The following is an 18,103-nucleotide window of genomic DNA, read 5'->3' as shown; positions in this document are numbered from 1 at the left end:
ATATTAACTAATACAAGATTTATAGACAATTTCTAACTTCCTCAGTGTAGTTGTGAAAATAAATATATAGTTCATTTTTTTTGCTCTGCATTTCGGTTTTTATATAATGAGTTCAGTGTATATTCTAAAAGTGAAACCTTAGCTTAATAAAAGCTAAATGCAACATTTATTTGTCGCAGAAATAAAAGCAAGATTAGGCTGTATATTCCAACTGCGCATTATCTAAGAGTTTGATTTCCCTTCTGAAATGTTGATTTAAATTACTCTCCGCTTAGTCACTGCAGCTTAACTTTGTTATGTATGTTACATGCAAACTCTGCTTCAAATATCCCATCCAGTGGAACAGCTCTGTTTTTCAGGGACAATGTTTTCCCCCCTCTAGCTATCCTGGTTCTCCAGCATCTCTTACAGTCCCAAAAGGAACCATTTCCAAACAGTTCCAGTACTTTAAATATTTACTTTCCTTACCCGAATCTCATTTGGCAAAAGCTCAAATATCCTCTCAGCAGCTCTACAAAGACAGCTCCAGCTGTATTGGGCAGGGCTAGGAAGTTTCATGGCTTGGTGGAGCCCCTGTAGAATGTTCCAGCAAAGCTCCAAATCTTTTGGCTGGTTCTTTACTTCAAAATGCTGCACCATAAACACTTCAGTGAAAGCCTGCAGCTTGTCTTCTGCAACATACTTCACCCACACAGGTAAAGAAGTGAAAAGGTATCTCTTTGCTTGGATCTGAAGAGCAAATATAAGGCATAAGGGACTTGAATTTATAGCCTCCAAGCTATATTCTTATTGTATTTGTACTGTGCCATTTGCATTGTTATTGTTGTTTTCTATTGGGCACTGTATAATATTGCACTCTTTTATATTGTTTTAGGCTGGTCATCGACCGTAATAAAAAAATTCATTTCATTTCACATGTTATCCAAGATTTATTTATTTAAATTTTCAGTTTTTTTCAGTTCAATGTATACCCCACTTTTCTTCCAGAGTAGGACCCAATGTGGCTTACAAAATTCTGAGCTGAAAGTTTAGCTAAACAACGTATTTTACAAAAGTTTTTAAAAAACAATTAAATAGCAATTCTATTAAAAGGCACATGGTTAAAATAATTAAAATATATTTGAAACATAATTAAAGAGGTAGAAACACTAACCAACTACTTTTAAGCAGAATACAACCATTTGATTAAAAGTCAAAGGATTGTCTAAATAAAAAGACCTGCCAGTAGAAAGAGAGCAGGGAGGGGACTAAACAGACCTCCTGTGGAAGGGAGTTCCACTGTCTGGGAGCAATCACTGAGAAGGTTCATTCCCATGGCCTCACCAGAGGGGCCTGAGAAAGTGGTGGTGTGGCCGAGAGAAAGCCCTCTCCCAAAGAGGCAGGTTCATATAAGGAGGTTTGTCTTTCAGTTAGTCTGAACCCATGCCATGAAGGACTTTAAAAGTCATAGGCAGCCCTTTAATTTTGCCTGAAAATAGTCAGTGAAGTTATTTCAACAAGAGGGTTATGCGTGTCCTGTGACCATCCCTAGTTAGCAACTTCCCTGAAGCATTTTGGATCCTTTGAAGTATCTAAACGTTTCCAAAGCCAACCTCACATTGTTTTACAGTAATTCAGATGGGATGTAATCAAGGCATGTGGTACCATAGCTGGACCTGACTTCCATGGAATGGGTTTAGCTAGTCCACTAATTTTAACTATGCAAACACACTCCTAGGCACTGTCAAAACCTGGCATCCAGGTTCAGATCTGAGTCCATGAATACTGTATTTACCCATGTATAAGTCTAAAAATTTTAATAAAAAAGTTGATCCAAAAAACCCCTGAGTTGACTTACCCATGGGGCAATGTCAGTACTGCACTTTAACTCTTATAGAAAATGAAGCATTCCTTGGTGAAAGGCAAGACTGTATCCTGTCATGGAAGCGCTAACCTCCCAACCTCTACTCTCTCATCCATCCAGCCTTCAAGGTGAGCACAAACAATTATGACTGCTGGAATTTTCTAAGTTCTTTGGCATTGTTTACCTTTGCTGTATTCTTTACATTCTTTTTTACATGCCCCTAACTTTTACCCTCGACTTATCCATGAATCAAATAAAAATCCATAATTTTGCCCTCAAAACCTGCCTCCAACTTATACATGAAGTCAACTTATAACCGAGTATATACAGTACGCCCCAACTGCTAACCTAAGATTTCACAGAGAGTGTAATTCCATCCAGAACAAGATGAATCTCTATTCCCAAATCTGCCTTTCAACTGACCAGGAGCAATTTGTTCCCCCATTCAGTCCATTATTGATTGCAGATACTGGGTTAATACAGAAACAGCTTCCTTGGAGTTAGGTGGGAACGAGATACAGAGTTAGGTGTCATCTGGTGACACCAAACCCCACAACCCCAGATGTATTTTTTATTTTTTTATTTTTATTATTTTTTATTTGTTTGTTTTAGTTTATAATTCTCAACAAATGCCTTGTCTATAGAAAATGGGAGGCTTCTCCTTACACTGATAACTGTTGATTAAATCTACCAAGGAACAAATTATTATTTGGAGAAAGGGAACAAATAACTTCTCTCCTTAAAAAAATATGTGATTCCCATTCACTGCCTGTAGCAGACCCATAAGTGTGCCAACAGAAAGAGAAAATGTCCACCAGGTATTACAGCTCTCAGAGTGATAATACATACACTTAGACTGTATACTAGAGGTGGTGCTACCCACATCCCCAAAAGCATTGCTGCATTCTGAGATGACTGGGCCTGGGTCACAGCTAGTTTAATGCAGAGCTGCTGTATCTCATCTCCTGAAAGAGAAGACATGGAAAGCAGAAGTTAAAACCACAGATATAAAATAAGACAGGAACAACAAGGAACTTTTTTTTTAAAGCAATATTGGCTACAAATGCTTTGTCATACAGCAGGAGTGAGCAACTACAAAGAATTGGGGTGGACTGAACCCACCCCTCTTCCTGAAACCTGAAGTGACTGGAAAGTCATGTCTGGATTTTGGAAATGTTACGCAGAACAAGGTATATGAAGCATGGTGTTATATAGGAAGATTGCTGCTTCTGGAGGGCTGTGAATGTGTGAATCTCCATTTTGGATTTAAAATACATGGACTTTTTTGTGACTGGGAGGTGTTTCTAGGACTGCAAAGGCTTTAGGGTGCCCCAAGCGGGATGCATAATTCCCAACTCTGCCAGTCTATGATGATCAGTTCTATTCTTTGGCATCCCTATAAACTTTGCACTGAAAAGTATAGTGGAAAGCCTATTCAGTTTTACACCAGAAACACAATAAAGTCTTTTTGTTGAAATGACACTTCCCCACCCATTGAAAACTTCTCATAGAATGAACAGAGAAAGGAAGTATTCAGGCTATCCAAAGCGCAACAGCACCTATTTTGTCAAAGGGCTCCAACCAGAAGCTCAAATTGCGTGAAGATCTTGGGTTATGAAGGCTTCTACTTCACCATCATCATCAACATCATCATCACTGCATTAGTGCTTTTTTAAATCCCAGGGAGGCATAAAATTCATACTGTGATAGTATTACAAACAAATTAAGCCCATTTTGAACATCAGAGTAACAGTTACTGTACTTCTTACAAATCTTGAAAAACTATAAAGTAAGACCACTGCTAAATTTCAGATGTTGATTATATAGCTTCAGGGCAATAACGAGATGGGCTTGGTACATCAGAGTTTGTCTGCCTGCCTGTCTATCTGGACTACAATTCCCAGAAGCCCATAGGTGGCATGACCACTGGACAAATTGGCTTGGGAACTCTGGGAGCTATAATCCCAAAAAAATAATTTTTTCAAACTCTGTTTTTTCCCTAATACATGATATACAACAGCAGGCATCCCACACGCAACTGGTTGACCGATTGATAGACACAATTTTAGACTAAATATGTCTTTAAACTGATCCAGGATAGTGATTGTTATGTTCTTAAATTGTGCCGGAGAAGTAGTGTGCAAGAAGAAGTGGTTAAGTATGCTAACAACTGTTACTTCTTTACTGTCCTCTGCCCTTCTGGTTGTATTTTTCAACTTGATGTGGTAAACACAAGTCCAGAAACTCAGGTATGGTGGAAGGATTAAGACACATAGAGACACTTCCCACATCTCCAAAGCAAATCAGCTGTATTTTCCATGGGCATGCAGCAGTGAAGCAATGTCCCAACTCCATGCTCACCACTGACATATACTTCCATTGAGAGATTTACCTGATGTTGTACATCCCTTATTCTTTTCAATCTGCTGCCCCATGAAGTGTATGATTTAGATCTACATCTGAGAGATTAAAAGATATGCATGAATGCAGAGCCAGTGAAGATATGGGGAAGCCCACTCTTGTATTTGTAGATCTTTGCCATCTCTTTATATGCTTAGCCCTGAACACTCCATAGTGTCTATGGAACCATTTCACATAGGCATTCTTGAGGCATAACATGTTTAAAATAAGTTGCTCCATATCTCTATATAAAAATTTTATCTAGTCTGTAGCAATGGTGGCCCTTCAGATACTGATGGAATGAACTGACTGTTCCACCTGACTATTGGCCACATGGGCTGTGACTAATGGGAGGTGCAATCTGACAACATCTGGAAGTCAAGTTACCCAGTCTTGTAACTGTGTAGTGAAAATAGTTTGGTGACTATTAGCCTTCTAACTCACCAAAATCTAACCTCAGTAGAGGTGAAAGAACTGATGCCCAGTTCACTGGTGGATACTGGTAGCTTTCTCCAGTTAATGCTATGGGGACCATAGCTGCCTTTACCAAGTTGGGAAGAACTTGTTCAGGGCCTAAAACAGAAAACAAAATGACATATAACCTGAATGTTATAAGCAGAGTCATCAAAAGAACCAGAATTAATACTATAAGATTTTTCATGATTTTTAAAACTGTGTGGATAGTAAATGAATGCTGGTGAGTCCTAGACTGAATGGTAACATTCTCATGGTGTGTCAGGAGCATGCCTCTGGAGTATCCTGGCTAGTGCAGAAAAGGCCTATCTGAGAGAAAGAAATTTGTAGCATAAGCTTTCATAGACTGGGTCTCCTTCAGCAAATACAACATCTGAAACCAGTCTATGAAAGTTTATGCTACAAACTTCTTTCTCTAGGTTTCAAAGGTACTACAAGATCCCTTTTCACATCTTGGTGTCATTTATACATGCTGTGGGAATCTCATTTAATTACAATATTCCTTATACTGTATTTTTCTTATATTAAGAAAAATCCCCAAGCATCCCCCGGTTTCTCTTGTAAGAGAAATCTGGGTGTAAGAAAACATTTACTAAAGAAATGTAGGAGGCATGATGAAAGGGATCCTCTACCACATACTTGATGGTCATGTTTATATCCTGCTTTTCCTCCAATTTGCTCAAAGTGTGGTCCATGGTTCTCTTGCTCCCCACCTTCTCCTTACAACATCACTGTGAACTAGGCCAGGCAGACACGGGGTGACTGACCTAAGGCCTGCACTGAATTTTATAGTTCAGTGGGGACTGGAGCTAGATCTCCTGGTTTCCAGTCTAACGTGGTAACCACTACAACACAAGTGTTTTCTCTTTCCTGTTGATTCTCCCAAAGAACACCCACCCTCTTCTACTGAATTCATTATTATCTTGGCAAACATGGAGTCACTGCTTAGATAAGGTATAAAACTGACTCTAAAAAGACCTAAAATACAGAAAAAATATTGTGCAGGGTTACTGCAATTCTATCTTAACTTTATATATATATGCAGCATGGCTTAGTGATTTGACTGTTGGACTACAACTCTGGAGACCAGGGTTTGTTTCCCTGCTCAGCCATGAAATCCAATACGTGACCTTGGGCAAATCACATTCTCTCAGCTTCAGGAGAAGGCAATGGCAAACCTCCCCTGAACAATCTTGCCAAAAAAAACCCCATGATAGTTTCACCTTAGGGTCACCATAAGTCAGAAACAATTTGAAGGCACACACACACACACACTTGCAATGTTATTGACATGTCATTGGCAGAAGAGTTGTGTAATGATCCAAATGGGTTTGTGCCATGTTTTTTAAATGGCATGCAAAAGCTGTGATGTTCATGCATAAAGTAACACCAGTATACTATAATAGGGTGTGTGTGTGTGTGTACTTTTTCTCCTACCCAAATTTACAGAACAAGTAACCCACATGAAAGTTTAGGGTTTACCTTTCTTTCCAGCTTCAATCATAAAGTCAGTTGCTGCCCTAAGGAAGCTTTTTTCAGGCAGGTAGCTAAAATCTGGTGGAACTGTGAAAATAAAATAAAATCAAATACCTATCAAGTCAATCAGTTGCTTCTTGTCATATTAAACTGCATAACTCACACAGGGGGATGCCTTATGTACTAAGCAAGACTGGTCCAATGAGTTCAACTCTGTCTACATGAAGGTAAGTAACTGTGGTCCTCCAGATATTTTTGGTTTCTAGATTTTATAATCTCTCACTGTTGGCTACGGAGCTTAAGACTGGTGCAACCTGATGGTGAAAAAATCTGGGAGGCCACAGTAGCCCATCAGTGGCCTACACTATCTGGCAGTAGAGTTTCAGACAGGAGTCTTTGCCAGTCCTATCTGGAGATGTTAAGGTCCTTCTGCATGCAAAGCCCATTTTCTATCACTGACCTCCCAGTGCTGCTCCCATCTTCTTGTCAGTGTTTTTGGACACTGGCTGCATCTCAGTGATGGATGAAGGTGCATTCACTAGTCATGCCCTCTCCAACAGACTCACATTATCAGTAACATTGCTGCTTCTGAAGGTAGACTGGATAGACCAAGCTTGTGTGTTTATGCACAGAAAAGCAAAGAATTGTAGCCATGAGGATTGGTCTGGTTCTCAAGTGATTTCAGTCCTATTATTTCACCATGTGAGTCAGAGTTATCATGTACTGAAGTTCTTATTCCTGTTCATCATTGCTGGCAATGCTGACTGGAGGAAGAAAGCAAATTTAAAGCAGCCCTAATGTAGTTAGCTATTGCTGCTCAAGTTTGTGTGTGTGTCCATATGTACATAAAACTTGCCACGTGGATAATAATTATAGTAATGATACTGTAAATCCAAATTTTATACTAGTGTCACTTAGTGTCACTTAAAGCGGACCCATTTATGGGATCGGCATCAGTTTAGATGGACCCATTTATGGGATCGGCATCAGTTTAGATTAATTTTTACATTGCCCTTGGCAGGCAGTGAAACCATTATCTGATGGCTTCAAGATGTCTATAAATTACAGTTCAAAATGATGCCTGATAATCGTCCAGACAGATTGAATAAGGAAGTAGTGATATGAAATCTGGAGCTGTGCCGACAACTATCAAATGACTAGTTCCCCACCTAGGCCAATGCCACTGCCTCCCCCCCACACACATATACAAGTATGTCAGTTGGTGTTTACTGGAAATATCAAATCTTTATTTAAAAGTTAGCTGGATTTCTTTTTTGCTAGCATTTTTGCTACCACCCATGATAGAGTATTCTGCTACAGTTACCAGATGTCTGACTATGGGTTGCAGACACAGTGGAGAGATGCAGATGTCCCAAAAGCCATGCTGAATTTGTTTGAAGGCCAATCACTCCAGAAAAGCTGATTATCTGTAAATGTAAGGATCACATGACAGCCAAAGATGTAACTTTCATTATGCGTGTAAAGTGTCATAAAGTTATGAATAAGTAAGATATTTTATGTTCTCTAAAACCAATATGCGCATTATACACACAGTCATAATATCCATCCCACTTATGTTAATGGATTGGAATGGGCAAAATTCTTTTAGAGATTATAAAATTCAAAACATCTAGACTTTTACATTCTGACTACATTTGGCCTAGATAATTAGGCCTTGGTATCCTGCATTTGAAGCAGCTGAGACAATTAAATATGCATTACTAATTTACTGTTGCTATTGTGTGCCTTCAAATCTTTTCTGGTTTAGTGATCCTAAGGCAAACCTATCATGGGTTTTTCTGGAGGTGAGAGCGTGTGACTCACACAAGGCCACCCAGTGGATTTCCATGGCCAAGCAGGGAATCAAACCCCAATCTCCAGATTCCAAGTCCTATGCTCAAACTACTACACCATAATTAATACTAGATTTATTTGGTGGGCAAATGTTCTTAGATGGTGGAAGAGATGAATTGACCATGAGCACTCTTTGGAGTGAAGAACTATATCTACATAAACCAGAAACCCTACATGCAAACAGGAGAACATCACCCACAGAAAGTGTTTGGGAGGTGCTACACAATATAATCACCTGGCAGCCATTTTGAAAGAAATAAAAAGAGTATAAAGAAGCAGTCCTCCTGGCAGTTCCCTCCATTATATATTTCTGGAAATATTTTGTGGGAATGAGCTACTGAAAAGATGACTGAGTGATGAGATAATAATATTTCAAAACTGGAAATTGGAAGAGGGATTCTTTCTGTTGTCGCCATATACCAATGGTTATAAAGGCATCTTTTAAGAGAAGGTCAGGGCTATGCCAGACTAGAGCAAGCAATGTTGAAAAGTCCTGAAGGGCAGTGTCTCTCGTGGCTGTTTTCTGGCTATTACTTCAACTATTAGAAAAATCCATATTATACCACCCCAGGTTTGTAAAGTCATAAACAATGAAGGTTCTCACCTGGCTCAGGGTTCTGATGACTTCATTAAGTTTGCTTTGAAACTGCGAAGACTGGATAGCCTCAGTTTTCAACTGTGAAAGAACAGATGGTAGAAGAGAATCAAGCCAGAAATGATGAGCAACTGAAAAGTCATAGATTGTCTTGAAATATCAGTGTGCGGAAGGGTATCTTTGGGTGTCTATGTTATGGGCTCTTCTCCTAGGTCTTAACATAACAGACACAAAGAAACAAAAAGAAGCACACAGATACACACAGAGTGTGTGAGTATAAAATTTCTATTTATCACTTAATGTAAGAAATAACATCAGCAATACAGTATTTCAAAGTATTGGAAACATGATGCTAAATACAATACCTATATCTTGGTATCATATTCTCTTAGACTGCTTGAGTTTTCACTAATTAAATATATATAACTCTATAATAACCTGAAAATTTCAGAACACTAAGAAGGTCTTGCAGTACAACAAATTTTATTGATTAACCAGCTCACCGTATCAATAGAAGACAAATTACAAAATACATAATACAAAATCTAAACGTTAGAATGTCCAAATACATACAAGAATAAAAAACTGATCACGCCTAAAAACTCATATAAAATTAAGTAAAAAGTTAAAACAAATACAAGTAAAAGTTAAATAAAAACAAATTATGTATAACAAACTACAGTCTACAACAATCTAAAACAGAGTGGGAAGGAGGGAAGGGATAGTTGGAAATGTTTAAATGAACTCATCACTGTGGCATGGTACCCTGTTTTGTATGATAAATTGATCTCTCTGTCGAGTAGTGCTTACAGCAAATTTTGTTACACAGCACACTAGACGTAAATTCTCACCGGAAAGGAAATAGGACAATTTGACAGTAGGATCCCAATAGGTCAATCTCACCAAAAATGGTTGCAAAGGTGGGTTCTCTCATTAACATAAAAGCAAAATTTAAATAGGATGTGTGTAATGTCCTCAATGGCAGAAGCACCAGAAATGCATGTTCTTTCTTGATAAGGTATTTTTTGGAACCATCCTGTTCTTACCATTGAGTTTAATTGCTCAAATCTAGTTCTGGTGAAGGCTGTTCTCTGGCTCTGTGTTAGATGTTACCTAAGATATTTTTCTAGGCCAAACACAGTTTTTTTTTTAACTAACCAATTTAAGGATTTGCAACCAGCCAACAATGCTATGTCTGATTGTGCACTGATATCCTAGATCCTTTGTTTTAAAGATTCCTGAATTGTGTGCCCAGCTGAAAGAAAATGGGCGGGTGAAAAAACTAGTTGGAACAAAATTAGGGATAGTTGACTAATCCAAAAATTAGAATGCCCAATAGCTAGTTGTTGTTCTACACAGAGTTTAGGGAGTTTTCTTGAGTCCATTTTGGAGATCTTAAGCCAGTAATTAAATGCTTTTATCAACACCTGGCCATGAATTGAATAGGTCCCAAGTTCTGCTCTTACTGCTTGGGCTGGAGTGTTCTTGTCTGTTCCAAGGATTCTTTTTAGGAAGCAGGCCTGAGCCTGCTCCAAAGTGGGAACTTTTAAGTGACCCCATAATTCAGCACCATATGATAAAATGGGCAAGATTTTATATTGTACTTTTAAGATAGGGGATACACTTGTAGGGTGGTTATAACTTATCAATTTATAAAGCACACTGGAGTTCGCTATAGTTCTCTGTTTGTTCCTACTAAAGTGGTTTATCCATTTCCCTGTATTTGAGAAGAGTAACCCTAGGTACAAATACAAATTGACCTGCTCAATCCGTTCACCTTCCAGGTGAAAGCCAGCTCTCAACATTCTATCACTATCTAGTACCAACCAAGGGAAGTGATCCTATACAGAAAGGCTTGATTCTTAATTGATGTGAAATCAGGAAAGAACCAAACTGGAATTTCCACATAAGTAAATGGCTCCTTCTCATTCATATGGGGAAAACAGCACAGAAGATTTGGTGAGCCATTACTAAAAAGGATGCATCAGAGAATAGAGCCCCTTCTATTACTATATATGTGCTGTTACATATAGACTTAGTAGTCCAGCCATAATGGCACAACTATGTAATATACATATTATATAATCAAAATAATATAAACATTACATGTAATGTAAATATGCACATACCTAAGAATCATGATAAGAATTGTGCTAAGCAAAGTATTTGTTCTGTGAAAACATGCTAGGGGAACAATAACAGGATTTCAACAATTCTAATGAAGCAACGTGTACTTACAAAGCATTTTTTAAAAGAAACTTCAGATTGAAATTGTTTGACAGAGTTCAGTCTTTACCTGTAGCATTGCTCTTTCAGAACCTACCACAGAGACCAGCCCATTGACTGCTGCAAGGCGTTGCATTGTAGGGGCTCCCTAAAATTGAAACAAAAGAAACATAAGACAATACTGTGTACATTGGTAGGTAATAGTACCAATCAATTCCAAGATTAGCCCAAAGACTCTTCTACCAACATACCTGTAAGGGGATTCCCAGTGCTGGAATCAAATATGTTAACTTCACCTTGTAAAATAAGCAAGCACATATGGGTCTCTCTCATTCTCGCAAGTCCAAATTAAGACATTACACACAAGTGCATACATAGTCTTCCCTTGCATAGTGTTAAAATGAAATGGAGGGTTAGGGAAGGATCAGAAAATTGTAGGAAAGGGAAGTAAAAACTACTTCATCTGTTTGTATGAGACCATTCTTCCACTTGTTTTAGGTCCAGCTATGAGAGAAAAGCATAATACGAATCAGACTGCAAACACAGCCTTGCAGTACTGCCAAGTCTGCAAACATTATGGAACAGAGCAGGATGAAGAATATGGAGTCCTCCAGATGTTATGGCATACAAAATCCATGATCCCTCACCATTAGCTACGCTTTAAAAAGGCCGATGGGAGAGGATTTCAGCAACATTTGGAGGGCCACATTCTCTCCACTGCTGGAGGACAGCAAGATTGGAGAGACATAAATTTACAAATATAGTATAATGGGGCAACAGAAAGCTCTGAAGCACTGATTTTATCAAAGCAGCACTGTTCTATCTGACCAGAGCAGCACAATTCAATCACATACAGGAGGGGATGCCTCTTTTAAGATGGTACTGACTGTGTCTTAAATAATCTAAAAAAGAGGGAAAATGTCATTGTCTTCTTCAAAATTATTCAATAGTTTAACCAATTAACAGGTTTTTAATGGGTTGTAAGAGAAATACAGTACACATTTAAAATGACCACCCTCTACAATTTAACAAAACTAGTGAATCCTACTGGGGAAAAACAAAACCACTGCAAGCTTCTCATTTGTATTCATGAAATTTTAGCTCAGACATGAAAGAATAATTCAGTAAGATCTGAACTGCAAAAGCAGAAATAGCAGGCACCGACAGGAGAGGTTTATGGGGTGATTTCAAAGTTCAAGGAACTTAACACTTAGTTCATTCTAACTGTGTTGTTAAAGAAAGAAACTAATATTTCACAATGTTACCTTCTTAAAATTAAAAAGTATAACTACTCAGGGTTGGAAACAGAATAAAAAAAATAATCCACCAATTCCAAAGCCTTTTGCAACATAGACTTTGGAGAAGTTACTTTTTGAGTGATCAGAACTCTCAGAATTCTGGGGGTGGGTGTCCAAAAGCTAACTTTTGCATGATTAAAGTTACAGGAAATATTAAATATAACTAAAAACTGATGTTATCAATGTTTTAACAACTAAAATAATATTTTCTTAAAACTTTGCTAATAATGCTAGCAAATTACAGACAATACATTAATTCTCCTTACAAGCTCTAGTCTCCAATAATGACTTTATACAAAAGTTATATTTCCTTGTTCCCAAGATCATGAGGTTGTTCAATTAAAAAATAAAAATAAATGACACACAACCAGTCTTTTCCCTACAATGTAAAACTATAAGAGTGTGCTCTAAGTTGCTCCCTTCATTTAAACAGAGCAACTGAATGTGTGTGAGAGAATACTGACATAAATAATCTGGATATTCAGGTAGGAAAATCACAGGAGAAATTTGGTAGACAAAGTTATGTCCAGTGCTTCCTAAAAGTAGTACTCCAAGTGAACTGAAAACAACCAAATTAAGAGCAAAAGGTCAGCAGGCCAGAAATATCTCATGACCAGATGATAGTCTTCCCAAACTGATATCTTCCAGGTGTGTTTGGCTACAACTCCCATTGCCTCCAGCCAACATGGGAAAGGTTGCCTTACATTATCTACTGGCTTTAAAAAGTGACAGGTAGATTATTTCTTTTAAAATGTTTAAGAGAAATAATCCACCTGTCACTTTTTAAAGCCAGTGGATAATAATAATAAGCCAAAAATGGTGCACACTATCCTCACATAATTCTCAATCAAATAAAATCAAATCTCAATTGTTAATAAAATGCACAATACTGTACCTCTGCAAGTACAATTTTCATCCAGGCCGGAAACAGCCTGTTACCAAGGTCTTCTGCTTTACCATGACCAGACACAGATAGCCCATGAACGACATTCCCCAGTGCCAAAGCAAAGCCAGCTGTCTGCAACAGAAAAAGAAAAGGCAAACCATAATTTAGAAAGACCAGTGTAACCATATTTTCAGCTTTAGGATAAAAAAACAATCCCCTACTATTTAAGTATAGAATTTCAAGCTCCACAAATCTTTATATTATGCTTAAATCAGAGTACAGTAGTGTAGTGATCTGGGTGTTGGACTAGAACAGCAGGAGACTAGGGCTGGAATCACTCTTCAACCATGGAATTCAACTGGGTAGCTTTGGACAATAACCCTCTCCCAGCCCAATTAGGACTGGAGCTCCTTCATGCCAGTCTGCTTCATGCCCTTTGCATGCATCTGGACTGCAGAAATAATCCAGTTTGACATCAGTTTAACTGCTGTGGCTTAGCACTATGGAATTCTAGGAACTGTACTGTTGTGAGATATTTAACCTTCTCTGTCAGAGCATTCTGGTGCCACAAAAACTATAAATTCCATAGAATAGAGCCAAGGCAGCTAATGTGGTGTCGAACTGGATTGTTTCTGCAGTCCAGATGCAGTCTAAGAGGAAGCCAATGACAAACTCTTCTGAATAAAGCCTACAAAGAAAATTCCATGACAAAGTCTCCATAAGATGGGAGTCAGGTTGAAGGCACTTAAGCACCATAAAATATTATGGCAAAACATAATAATACAGTAGCTTTGGGAAAACAAGCAGAAAGGATTGCATGCGTTAGATACAACCTGCTGATTAGCTTCTGTTAATTTCTGCAACTTGTTCATGATCTCTTCGGCCTCCACAGCTTCAATGATCTTAACGCTAAAAGTGGAAATGCTGACACAGGAAATTGCATAGGCAAGAATCTGGGTAACCAAGAAGAGAAACGTATTAAATAATTGAATCAGTTAATTTTGGGGAAGAAAAATACAGTTCAGACTCATTCAACTTGGAAAAGACAAACTTTGTACAGAATGATGGATGAAAAATAAGTTCAAGAGAACTAAATACCACCACTTTCTTACTTCCTGGAAGGTTCTGCTTTGGTCTTCTGCATCATCCAAGTATTTGCAAAGTTTACGCAAGGTACCAGAGATGTAATCTTGGGAGTCTGTTAGGTTGCTGTGACACATCAGTGAGAGAACAAGTCCTACACCCAAGATGCATCCAGTGCTTGAAAGATAACCAGAAAAGAGAATAAAGGTAGTGTAAATAGTCATGAAAGCTGTACAGTAACTATATATATAGGATGCCTCTGTTTTTCACAATCCAGCAATATTGATACTAAATGATTTTATGCCTAATCATATTATTGGGGATTTGTTATGTATATGTACACAAACATTAATGTTATGCTTAAAGTGGAAACTGATTTATCTGAGAATCACAGCAGTTGGGTAGGAATAAACTCCTCTAGAACATGGCCTCATAGCCTGAAAGACCCACAAAAAACTATGGATGCTGTCCATGAAAGTCTTTGACTTCACAAAAAACTAACTGTTGACATAGCCAATTGTTATTGCACAGTAAGCCAAAAATGTTACATTATGAATATTCTCTCACTAGATGGCAGCAATGTGCCAGAGATAGGCCTTTGAATAGTAGGCAACGGAACCAATATAAAAACATTTTTAAATGTACACATATTCTCCAGGCTGGATAATTTGAAGATTTGACAGAGAATTCAGAAGCATGGCTTTTAATTATTTTCAGGCATCTGCTAAAAACCATTTCCAAAAAGTGCACGGTGACAAACCTGAACAATAGTTGCAGCTTGGAAGCTGTCCCAAATAGATAACTAAAATGATAAATGCATACAGACATAGTTGTATGGGGTATATCCAATAAGATTCTCCCACCGAGAGAATGGATATACTGTACAGTACAGTAACAAATGATAGAAGCCAAATACAACTGCTAGTTCCAACAAGAGTAGTCCCATAGATTCAATGGGATTTACCATTGACAAATTGACTTACTATTCAGTCACTGACACAATATGAGACTAACAACTGGATATAGGCCACTGGGAATCTTCCATGTAAATTGGGATAGGTATTCTGCCTCATGTTGAGAGTTGCACAGGGCATGGGTTGGCAGCCAGAAGATATAAAGCTATATATGTACATACATAATCTTGTAGACATGTTAAAAGCCATTTGCCTACATTTAGACAAATTTCAGCATTTGTCTATGATCCCAATCCTACTGGTAGACCAATTGAATTAATGGAATTTAAATAAATGTTGATTTACTAATCTACAATTGATTCAATAGGCTGTTTGGGGTTATCAACAGAATTCTAGCCAATGTGTTAAACGTATTTATTAAAGGACAGATGGAGAGAGAGAGATTCAGAAACTGTCAGCTCCTTTAAAATTAAATTAAAAATTAAAATTAAATTAAAAAAATAAAATAAAATAAAATAAAAATGTGTATTCCTGAATGGTAGGGGTTTGGACTTGATGGTCCTTGAGGTCTCTTCCAAATCTATGATTCTGTGAAAATGGACATAAAAATATGCTGCTTTTATTTTATAAAAATAATGAAGCCATGTGAGTGCTTTATATCATTATGTGAGTTATAAAGAAAAAGTCAAAAGAAATTTATTTCTTCTCCCTCTTCTTCCTCATCATTACAACTCAGGTGCAACCCAATAACACTGAGTGGCAGTATACAGGTCAGGCAAATAAAATACTTCTTCACAAAAATAATAATTTACAGAGAATTGGATCCCACCGGATGTGGAACTGGATTACAGAATTAGATACATTAATGTAGGTTTATGAGCAGCTATCTGTTTGCCACCAAGTTGCTTTGACTTATTGCAATCCTATGAATGAAGAGGCCTCCAAGAGTGCTCTGGACCATGTCTACCTTGATTGAGTCAATGTATCTGCAATGTAGTCTTCCTCTTTTCTTACTGCCTTCCAGTTTACTGAGCACTGTAATCTTTTCCAACAAGTCATGTTATCTCATGCTGTGTCAGAATTATGATAGCTGCAGTTTAATCATTTTATGAAAGTTCAGGCTTTATTCACTCTTGGACCATTTATTTATCTTTTTGGCAGTCCATGGTATCCATAGAACTCTCCTCCAGAACCACATTTCAAATGAGCCGATTTTCTTCCTGTTGTCTTTTTTTACAGTTCAGCTTTCACACTCATACACATAAATAAAAGTACTATGGCATGGGTGACTGTGACTTTGGTATTCAGTTATACATCTTTATTCTTGATAATCTCATCTAGTTCTTTCATAACTGCCCTTTCAAATTCTTCTTCTGATTTCTTGGCTACAATTTTCACTTTGATTTATTACTAAGGTATTTTTAATAATTTTATATGCATCATCAACTTTTAATTTATGGAAGTGATCTGTGATCATTATTTTTTGTTTTTGTCACTAGATTTAAAACAAGACATCATTAGGAATTTAATGTCAACAACAGTATCATGAACATAACATTAAATATTAAACCATTGATTAGGAATGCATCTTACAGAGCCAGCTACAAAGATTTAACATTTTTAAAGTTTCAAGAAATCTACCTTAAAAGGGGTCAAGGTTGTACAAAAAATGTTAAATATTTTTCACTAGGAGATAATACTGTACGGTCTCTATAGTTACCACCCTTTTTATTAATTTTGCTTCTTTCTGCAACACACACACACTTCAAGCAGGAGGGAAAAGATCTTTAATCTTTAATCTCTTCCACTCCATTGTCTCAGTACTTCCATCTGTTCTTTGCTGGCAGAGGAAGCTAATTTGGCTACGGCTGCAAAGCTTTTTTTGCTCATGCTTACATAGTCATTGAAACATGAAGCGATGGGTACTGCAAAGCAATGTTCCTCCCTTTGCCATATGTGTCCTGCTATGCCAGATGAGTGCAGAGGACTGCAAGTCCAATTCTAAACTAAGCTCTTCTCAGATTATAGCAAGGGTGTCATCAGTGCCAAAGAGAAGTCTAAATTCTGTGCCAAGAAAACACCAAATCTACATATATTTGCACATCTGGATATTTTATTCTGCTTCTAGGAATCAATTTCTCAAAAAATGATGAAGTAGCAAAAAAACAAACAAAACAAAACAAAAAACAAAACAAAACAAAAAAAAACGGAAAATAGAGAGGTATACCAAAAAAAGTGATTTTTATGGTGCAGTGCTGGCTAGTCCATACTGCACCAAATAATAAGGTACAGAGGAAAAGGTATTGTTGGAAATGACACTGTAATTATTGAAGAAGGTCAAGAAAGCAAGTACCAAGGTTGGATCAATGCTGAACATTTTAAAAAATCCAAAAGTAATGACCACAGATGATCTACAAGAATTCATCCTAGACAACAAGAAAATTGAATAGTCAAAGAGTTCTCATACTTTTGTTCAAATACTGAACTGAATGGAGGCTGCAGTCAAGAAATCAGAGAAAGACTAGGATTGGGAAGGGCAGCTTTGAAAGAACTGAACAAGATCATAAAGTGTGAAGACATAAGTCTGAACACTAAAGTGAGGACAGCCCAAGCCATGTATGGATGTGAAAGCTAGACAGCGGGGGGGGGGGGGACAATAGGAAGAAAATCAACTAATCTGAGATGTAATACTGGAGAAAAGTACCGAGGATACAGTGGATGGCCAAGAAGACAAACAGATGGGTTCTAAGAACAGATCAAGCCTGGATACTCTCTGGAAGCCAAGATAACTAAATTGAGGTCATGCTAAGTGGTCATGCTTTGGCCACATCATGAGGAAAAAAGAATCATTTGAAAAGAGGGTGGTGCTAGGAAAGGCGGAAGGCAGTAGAAAGAGAGGAAGACTTCAGCAAGCAAGAGGTAGATCTATACCCATGCCTTCAGTTCTCCTGGTTAACTTAAAACTGGAGCTGAACTATGGACCCCAAAACATGGGGGGGGGGAGTAAGGGGGCTTGAGTCCCCCAGAGTAGTGTAGGTGGCTGAGACCCTCAAA

General features: G+C 37.8%; 1 protein-coding gene across 1 annotated transcript in view; it reads right to left on the bottom strand.

Moving 5' to 3' along the window:
- The window catches only part of FOCAD (focadhesin), a 148,216-nt gene that overhangs the window by 13,479 nt on the left and 116,634 nt on the right, over nt 1–18,103 (bottom strand). The window contains exons 26-35 of the mRNA XM_042447659.1: nt 14,165–14,312; nt 13,886–14,005; nt 13,062–13,184; nt 10,939–11,016; nt 8,652–8,723; nt 7,518–7,620; nt 6,200–6,280; nt 4,688–4,816; nt 2,693–2,808; nt 469–729 (exon numbers count right to left, since the gene is read on the bottom strand). Of these exons, the coding sequence (XP_042303593.1) occupies nt 469–729; nt 2,693–2,808; nt 4,688–4,816; nt 6,200–6,280; nt 7,518–7,620; nt 8,652–8,723; nt 10,939–11,016; nt 13,062–13,184; nt 13,886–14,005; nt 14,165–14,312 (1,231 nt within the window). The remainder of the gene's footprint in view (nt 1–468; nt 730–2,692; nt 2,809–4,687; nt 4,817–6,199; nt 6,281–7,517; nt 7,621–8,651; nt 8,724–10,938; nt 11,017–13,061; nt 13,185–13,885; nt 14,006–14,164; nt 14,313–18,103) is intronic.

The sequence above is a fragment of the Sceloporus undulatus genome, chromosome 2 (genome assembly GCF_019175285.1).
Source record: "Sceloporus undulatus isolate JIND9_A2432 ecotype Alabama chromosome 2, SceUnd_v1.1, whole genome shotgun sequence".
In the NCBI taxonomy this organism is placed as follows: Eukaryota; Metazoa; Chordata; class Lepidosauria; order Squamata; family Phrynosomatidae; genus Sceloporus; species Sceloporus undulatus.
This window is presented reverse-complemented; position numbering and strand designations above follow the sequence as displayed.